At 56.5% G+C, this 7,990-nt stretch overlaps 1 protein-coding gene across 1 annotated transcript; it reads left to right on the forward strand.

Annotated features, from left to right (window-relative positions):
* Positions 1-3,047: 3,047 nt before the first annotated feature.
* LBX1 (ladybird homeobox 1) lies at positions 3,048-7,709 on the forward strand. Its single transcript, XM_083844636.1, has 2 exons — positions 3,048-4,484; positions 4,748-7,709. Exons 1-2 carry the CDS (start codon positions 4,160-4,162, stop codon positions 5,245-5,247), a joined length of 825 nt encoding a protein of 274 aa, XP_083700762.1. The 5' UTR covers positions 3,048-4,159; the 3' UTR covers positions 5,248-7,709.
* Positions 7,710-7,990: the final 281 nt, after the last annotated feature.

Consider the following 7,990-nt stretch of genomic DNA (forward strand, 5'->3'; position numbering starts at 1 on the left):
CGGCGGGCGCCCAGGCGGGGGCGGTTGTTTGCCGGGGGGAGCAAGGAGCCCGTCGGAGGAGAGGAAGGAGGACACCTGTGGCCACCCACGGGGGACACGGGGACATTTACCGGCTGCTCTGCGAGGGAAGGCGAAAGGGACCTCCGGGCTCTCTCCGCCCGCGCGCACTCGCGACCCCAAATCTGGGGAAAGGGTGTGGGGGGGGGCTTTAAGACAAAACCGAGTTAGTTGCCGGGCTCCCCCCGTGCGGGATGCTGTGCCAGGCCCCTGAGCTCGCTGGCAGCTGGAGGGCACGGAGTCTGCTCTTCTCCGAGCCTCTCCCCGGGAGCCGCAACGTGTTCAGGGCACTTCAAGCAGGCAGACATAACTGGGAGCCATGCACGGCTCAGCTATGCCGGGGAAGGAGGTGTCATTTGTACGCAGTTACTTTGGTGATCAACACTTGAATGATTTATGCCGCCTGCTTTAATTCTATTCCTGTGACATTTTCCTGGACAAAAGCGGGGCCGCACGCAGCCAAACCCGAGCGGCCCCCGGGCTGCCTGAGGGGGGGGGGGAAAGGGGGAAGGACGGTGCCACCACCCCAAAATACGGCTCTGGGGGCGGCGGGGGGGAGACGCCTCCAAAGCTGCCCCCCATAGCCGGAGGGTTTCTTCACGCCCCCAGGTAAGCTTCGGGTTCAGCGGGGGTTTTCTGCGGGAAAGGCCGCTGCTTCGCCCGCTTTTCTTCCCCGGGGGAAGGCGGGGACCCTGCGCGACATTTCCCCGACGGCTCCAGGACCCCCTCCTCCAGCCCCCAGTGCCGCCGTTCCCCCCTCTTTGGGTCCGGCCCCAAACTTTTCTGCGTGCCCCAAGGGGGAATGGGCGCCGGGTCCCCCCTCACAGGAGCTGGAGCTGGTAAGCGCGGGGTGAAACGCCCCGAATGAGGGCGGTTTTCCCCCCAAAACGAACCCAAAACTGGGAGAGAAGAGCCGACGGCTGGGCGGGCAGGAGAAGAGCCCGGCAGGACGCGAAGTTTGGTGGAGGAGTCAGGATCCGACCCCGGGCTGCTCCCGGTGCCCCCTGCTCCCCGGGGCCCTCCGAGGACGGGGAGATGCGATGGGACCCGCCGCGGGGCACCGAGGGTCTCGAATTCGGGGCCGGATGCCAAGAGGGCTGCCAAAACAAAACAAAACAACACAAAACAAAAATTAAGCATCGGAGGGTGCGGAAAGGGGACGCTGTGCTTTTTCCCTGAGCCAGGGCAGGGGCAACCCAGCCTGCCCCTCCTTTTAGTTTTGCCCCCCCCCCCCTCGGAGCGCAGATATATAGGGTGTCGGTATAGGGAATGGATGCGCGGGGAGCGAGTTGCAGGGAGCGCAAAGCGCAGGAAACAAACCCAAACGCACCAAAGGCGCCAGCGAGCATCCCAGAGCACGGCGGAGCGGGGTCGGGGCGACCCCCCCGGGGACAGCCACAGAGCCCCCTTCCCTCTGGGCCCCCCCCGGCCCCCCTCTTTCTCAGCGATGTGATATTTTGGGGGTGGCGGGGAGAAGGGCAGGCGCCAGGCCTGGAGCCGCCCGTGCAGGGACTGAGCCCCGCATCGTTGGCACGGACCGGGCGAGGCAAACGAAAACAGCCCCCCCCCGGCCCGGGGAGCCTGTCCTGGGGGTGCTGCCCGCCCCCCCCACGGGCTGTGCCCGCTTTGGTTCCCTTGGGAACCAAAAAGCACTGGGGGCACGGAGACCCCTGACCCCCCTTCAGGAGGGGAGACGCTTTCTGGAGGGGCTCCGGGAGAAACCCCAAATCTTTGCGGCTCTCTGCCGTCGTTAGCACAGTTTCCCCCCCTGCCCTGAACGGAGGGGGCTGCTCTCGGGGTGGGGGGGGCGCAAGCTGCGCCCCCGCGCTGCGATCCGCGCTGCGGGGAGGGCGAGCAGCCTGCAGCCTCGGCGCATCCCAAAACGCTCGGCCAACCTGCCCCAAGTCTCACCCAGGAACTGGATTTTTTTGTTGTTTTTCCCCCGTTCTTTCTTTCTTTTTCTTCTTCCTTTTTTTTTTTTTTTTTTTAATCTTATTTCTGTAATTATAACACCAGCATCCCCGGCTGAGTCCTCAATAAAACCCGGATCCTGACATAAAACGCCACGCTGGAAAATAATGCGAGGGGACACAAGGGAGAGGAGGAAAGTCTCTAATTGGTTAAAATATGTTTAAATCACTTCATAAAACCCAAGCAAAGCGAAGCAAATAATCCACCTAGCAAAGCAAAGAAGCCCGGCGATTTAGAATCAGTGTAATACGCTCCCCCCCGACCGGCTCCCCCCAGCTCCTCGCAGTATTTGATATGATGAATAACCCAATATAGGCCTTTAAAAATAGGTCACTGCATAAAGAGACTCCCAGAGAGCTATAAAAAATGGGAAGAGGGCGCTTTAAGGAGAGAAGCCATTTGCTTCTTTTGTGCTTCTTTGGTACCTAGCGGCCTGGGAGCTGCCGGCCGCTCTCCTCCTGCCACTCGAGGTGAGGAAGGAAAAAGTTGGGGCCGGAGCCGGAGCCGAGCCGAGCCCCTCGGGTCCTCCCCGTCCAGCCGCGGGCCGGCTGCGGGCAGCCCGGCCGGGACCCCCCGCCCACGGAGCCACGCACGTCCCCCCCCCGCCCCGGCCCCGGGCTTTGTCTCCGGCCCCGGTCCGGGTTAGAAGGGGCGATTCTCTCCCCCTCTGCGTGTCCCGGGTTGATTTTCCCCGAGGGTGTGGGCGCCGAGCCCTGCAGCACCCCGCGCCCCCCCCTCCCGCCCCTTCCAACTCCGGAGCCGCCCGAGGGCTGGCACGGGAAGGCCTGGGGCTGGAATCCGGCCCTCTGTGCCCGAGGCCGAGCTGAGCCAAACCGAGCCGAGCCGAGCCGGGCCGGGCCGGGCCCACCGCAGCCCCCGCGAACACCGACCCCCGGCGGCAGCAACTTGGAGGGGGCCCGGCCCCGCAACCCCCCCCCCCCCCCGGCACAGGGCGCTGGGAAAGAGGAGCACGACAAATTCAGCGGCAATCTTCGGGTTTTATTCGAAAGGAAAGGTCTGCCTTACCTGGAAACACGCATCTCCCCTTCTTCCCCTCATTAAAACACCAAACGGCTCCGGGTAGAGCCCGAGAGAGACATTTTAGACAAACTAGTAGCCGAAATTAAGAAGAGGGAGCAATAGAATAAAAAAATATATATATCGGGAAAAAAATTGAAATAAAAAAGCCGAAAGAAAAAAAAAAAAAAGAAAGAAAGAAAAAAGAAGCCGCCGGATTTTTGTTTTGTTTTGTTTTCGCTTATTATTAATTTTCACTCTACTGTATTATCCTTATGCAATAAAGGCTGCTTTGTAATGTAATTTAAAAATATATATGTCCAAACAAATAGCAGGGCCAGAATATGACAAGTGCATTCAGCATTATAATTCAACTGGGCTCCACCTACATACCGCCTCCTAATTAATGGGTCTCCGAACTTGCAAAAGCCTGCATTGGACAGAGAGAGAGAGAGCGAGAGAGAGAGAGAGAGAGAGAGGGCGAAAAGTGTCATTGAAGATAATTGATTACCTCCCAATCAACAATAACTTGTTAGCAATAGTCAATTACCCCGTCTCTTCTCGCCTCTTTCCCCCCGGTCCGAGGTCTCGGTGCGAGGGCTGTTCTCCCCCTCTTCGAAGTCTTTTTTTTTTCTTTCTTTTTCCTTTTTTATTTTTTTTTTTTAGTTTTCCTTATTTTGGGGGGCATTCGTTTCGGGGGGGAGGAGGGCAGGGAAAGTGCCGCGATTTGGGGTGTTTCTTAAAATAGCAGCTGGGAAGAGGAAAAGAGAGAAGAGAGAGAGAGAGAGAGAGAAGAGAGAGAGAGAGAGGACAGAGAGAGAGAGAGAGAGAGGGAAAAATCCCCGACCCGAAACCCTGGGACAGGAGGTGCGGCAGGACCACCTCTCGGCGAGGGACCGACGGCAGCTCCGCTCCCGGCCGCCCCGCCGGCCGCCCGACGTGGCTCTCCCCGGGCAGAACCGGGGCTCCTCCGCCGGCCTTGGAGGTGGGCTTCAACTTTTGCTCGCTGCCCTCTCCTCCGCCTCTCCCCCGCGGTCCCGCCGGGGTTTTCTCCCCGCGGCAGCGCATCCCCGCGGCGGGTGGGGAAGGCAGCCCCGCGCGGCCCGGCCCCACCATGACTTCCAAAGAAGAAGCCAAACCTTCGTCGGGGGAAGAACGCCGGAGGAGCCCTCTGGATCACCTCCCCCCGCCGGCCAACTCCAACAAGCCCCTCACCCCCTTCAGCATCGAGGACATCCTCAACAAGCCGTCGGTGCGGAGGAGTTACGCGCTGTGCGGGACTGCCCACCTGCTCTCCGCCGCCGACAAGCACCCCCCGGCCGGGCTGCCCCTCTCCGGCCGGCCGCTGCTCTCCCAAACGTCTCCTCTCTGCGCCCTGGAGGAGCTGGCCAGCAAGACCTTCAAGGGGCTGGAAGTCAGCGTGCTGCAGGCGGCCGAAGGTAAGGAGAAGCGCCCGGGGGTGTCCCCTCGGGGTCGGGGTGGAGGAAAGGTCGGGGGCGCCGTCGGGGATTTGGGGTTTTTCGGCGGAGCGGGGAGTAAGGGAGGATTTGGGCCACGACGGCCGGCTCCGGGGGTGGAGGAGCGGAGGCTGAGTCTCGCCGCCTCCCCACCGAGAGGCAGGGGTCGGGAGGGGAAGGAGCGGAGGGGCGGGGGGGGGGGTTTGCCGTCGAGGAAAGGGGGCAATGTGGCGGCTCGTCGGCAGGCAGGGACGGGATGACGATCTTCGGGCAGCGGCAGACGCCGAAAAAGCGTCGGAAGTCGCGGACGGCCTTCACCAACCATCAGATCTACGAGCTGGAGAAGAGGTTCCTCTACCAAAAATACCTGTCGCCGGCGGACCGGGACCAGATCGCCCAGCAGCTGGGGCTCACCAACGCCCAGGTCATCACCTGGTTCCAGAACCGCCGCGCCAAGCTCAAACGCGACCTGGAGGAGATGAAGGCCGACGTGGAGTCCGCCAAAAAGCTGGGCCCCAACCCCGCCGTGGACATCGTGGCCCTGGCCGAGCTGGAGCCCAGCACCGAGGGTCGGGGCAAGGCTCGGCCCGGCTCCCCCCCGCCGCCCCCCGCAGCCCGGGAGCCCGGCGCCCCGCCGCCGCCCCGCCCCGCCTCGCCCCCCACGGAGCGGCCCCGCAGCCGCCGGGACAGCGAGGAGGAGGAGGACGAGGAGGAGGAGGACGTGGAGATCGACGTGGATGACTGAGGGGCGGCCGCCGGGCTCCCCCCCGCACCCCACGCCCCCCCCTCGGCCCGCTCCCCCATCCCCGCCCGACGGCTCCAAACCGGCCCCCCCCCCCCCCCCCAGCCCGGCCCGGCACGGCTCGGCACGGCTCGGCCCGGCGGCTTCTCCTCCTCGGTCAGAGCAATAAGCAGCAGCAGCCCGGCACACACACACACACAAACACACCCCCCCACACCCCCACAGTCACGCGAAAATTAATTTAGGGTAGAGTCGCTATCCCTCCGCCTGTCACATCTTCGGAATGGTGCAATTACGGACGGCTTCTGTATAAATATTTAAACGTATATATTGGATTTTTTTTCCCCCCTCCCCCCACTTTTTTTTCTCTTTTTTTTTGAGGTTTTCATTATTTTTAAAAAAAAAAAAATATCCATCCGTTGCGATTATTTCGTCCATAAGGGAGACGCGTAACCTTGGAACAAACTCGGCTCCCACCAGATGTCTGGGGGGGCGGCTGTTTCCAAAGACTTCCGAAACGAACCGCTTTAGAGGAGGTTTAAGTTAGGCTTAAAACGGCGACGACACGAAATCAGCCACTTTTCTTTCCCTGCATGTTTCAAATGTGCACGAAGTAATTTTGTTTTTATTTTTTTTTTCCTTTTAAAAACATTTTTTTTTTCCTTTCGCAATCTTGGGAACTTGGGGATGGGGTATAATGCAAGTTTAAAAATATATACTTTCTTTTTTTCCTAGAGCATAGAGATTTGTCTCCAATGCAATTTCTGCCTCATTTTACCAATTAAAAGCTATTTTTACCATTTTCTGCTATTGTTGTGCTTTTATTAAAAAGCTGCCTTTCGTATTTTTGATATGAAGGTGGTAACAAAAAAAAAAAAAGAAAATTAAAAAAAAATCCTAGAATTATTTTTTACTCTTTTTAGAATTTTTTGCATGCTACGGAAATAAAAAGAACAAATCCCAAGATCAATACATTTAAATATTACGCTATAAATTAAAAAATAAAAAAAAAATGTACAGATTTAAAACATGTTTTTGTTTGAATTGTACAAATTTTAAAAGGCCTGCTATTTAAGTTCCGGTAGGGACAATGTCGCTTTATTTACTGTCTCTTAGAATTGTACAGATAGCTCTTTTTTCCGATACAATAAAATCTTTACCATTTTAATATACTTTTACCGTCCTTCTTTGTGAACTAACCCCCGGCCCCGGGCCGCGGCCGCCCCCATCCCGTTCGCATTTAAAGTTTCTGCAGCGCAGTTACCTGCGAGGAAATGAGGGGCGAGGAGCACCTGAGCGGGAACTTTAGCACTTTGATATTCCTTTCTGGTTTTAATTTTTTAGTGTCATTCTTTGCCTGGTGGAAGCGCGCGGCCAGGCTGGAGGCGCAGCTGCCTCCCCGGGGCCGGCTTCTAGGGCGGCCGCCCCGCACCTCCGCACCCAGCCGGGGGGGAAAAAAGGGGGAAAAAGGGGGGAAAAGGGATCGAGGGGGGGGGGGGGCGAGGAAGGAGCTGGGGCCCCTCTGCACAAAAGCAGCTCCGTGTGCGGCCGGGGGGAGCTGCCCACAGCCCGCCGGCCGACACCAACCGCTCCCGGGCACAGGCTCTGCCTCTACGGCACCTACGGGGCACGGGGATGGGAAATTGGAAAAGGGGCCCTTCCCCTTCCCCTTTTTGCCCTTTTCTCTTTTTTTTTTTTTTTGCTTTCTCTTTTTTCTTTTTTTTTTTTCTTTTTTTTTTCTTTTTTTCTCTCTCTCTCTTTCTTTTTTTTTTTTTTTTCCTCCAAAATTAACGCTCCCCTGAATGCGCTTTCCCTTGGCAGCGTGAGCTGCCTTTTGGAGGCGAGCAACGCGTGTTTCTCCCCATTCTTTGCAAAATTTATGTGAGAAAGACAAATCTGGTGTACAGTGGCAGAGCTCCGCGGAGAAGTGTCCAGATAAGACAGGGTTGGTTTGTGGGTTGGATTTTTTTTTTTTTTCGGTCCAGTTTCTCCGAGGCTAAATAAATCTTTCTCCTCTTTGAGAATGGATGGGGTTGTAATTTTTAGCGTAAAGCATGAAAACTGGGGACAAATGAGCCCTCTTCTCTGAAGTGACAAGCGACAATGGAGCATATACAGCCTCCTGCGGTTCGCCATGCTGAAACAAGCGTGCCCCTCCGCAGCAGAGAGAAGGCGAGCGCTTGGAGACCATATGGTTTTTGAATTTTCTTCACAATTTCCAGACAATTTGATGGATTAGGTTAACCCTCCCTTCCACTGTTTAACTCCGCAACAATGGGAGCAGAGCTGTTCTCCCTTCGTCGGGGCATCTGTGCGCTTCTATTCTTCTCTCTTTCTCTCTTGGTATTTGGAACAAGCCTATGAATTACAATGAAATCCACTTTTCTTTAGTATTATTTGGAAGAGCACTTGTTTTCCGCCACCTCCCGCCCCCATCCTCCCATCCCCTATTTTTTTTTGTTTGTTTTTTTTGTGTGGTTTTTTTTTTTCCTCCGAGTGATAGGTTTGACTTCTGTCCAGATCTCTCGGAAAGCCTTCAATCTTGTCCTTAAGTGTTTTTATGCTAAACAGGCAAATCGTAAATGCTGAGAAACTGTGACATTTATGTGAAGATCTAGTTAAAGGGCTTTATTTGTTTTCTTTATCTGTTCTTTTTTTTTTTTCCCCATTCCCTCTCCTCATCCCCCTCCTCTCCTGCCCCCTCCCTCCCCCCAGCCTTTTATTCTTTTGTCTTGGAATGGATTTA

The sequence above is a fragment of the Anser anser genome, assembly GCF_964211835.1.
Source record: "Anser anser genome assembly, chromosome: 7".
Classification (NCBI taxonomy): domain Eukaryota; kingdom Metazoa; phylum Chordata; class Aves; order Anseriformes; family Anatidae; genus Anser; species Anser anser.

Excerpts from the sequence above, each read along its gene's own strand:
- LBX1 (XM_083844636.1), top strand. The coding sequence starts at position 4,160 with ATGACTTCCAAAGAAGAAGCCAAACCTTCGTCGGGGGAAGAACGCCGG. Across the intron at positions 4,485-4,747 it reads CGTGCTGCAGGCGGCCGAAG|GCAGGGACGGGATGACGATC; the intron begins GTAAGGAGAAGC and ends GCTCGTCGGCAG.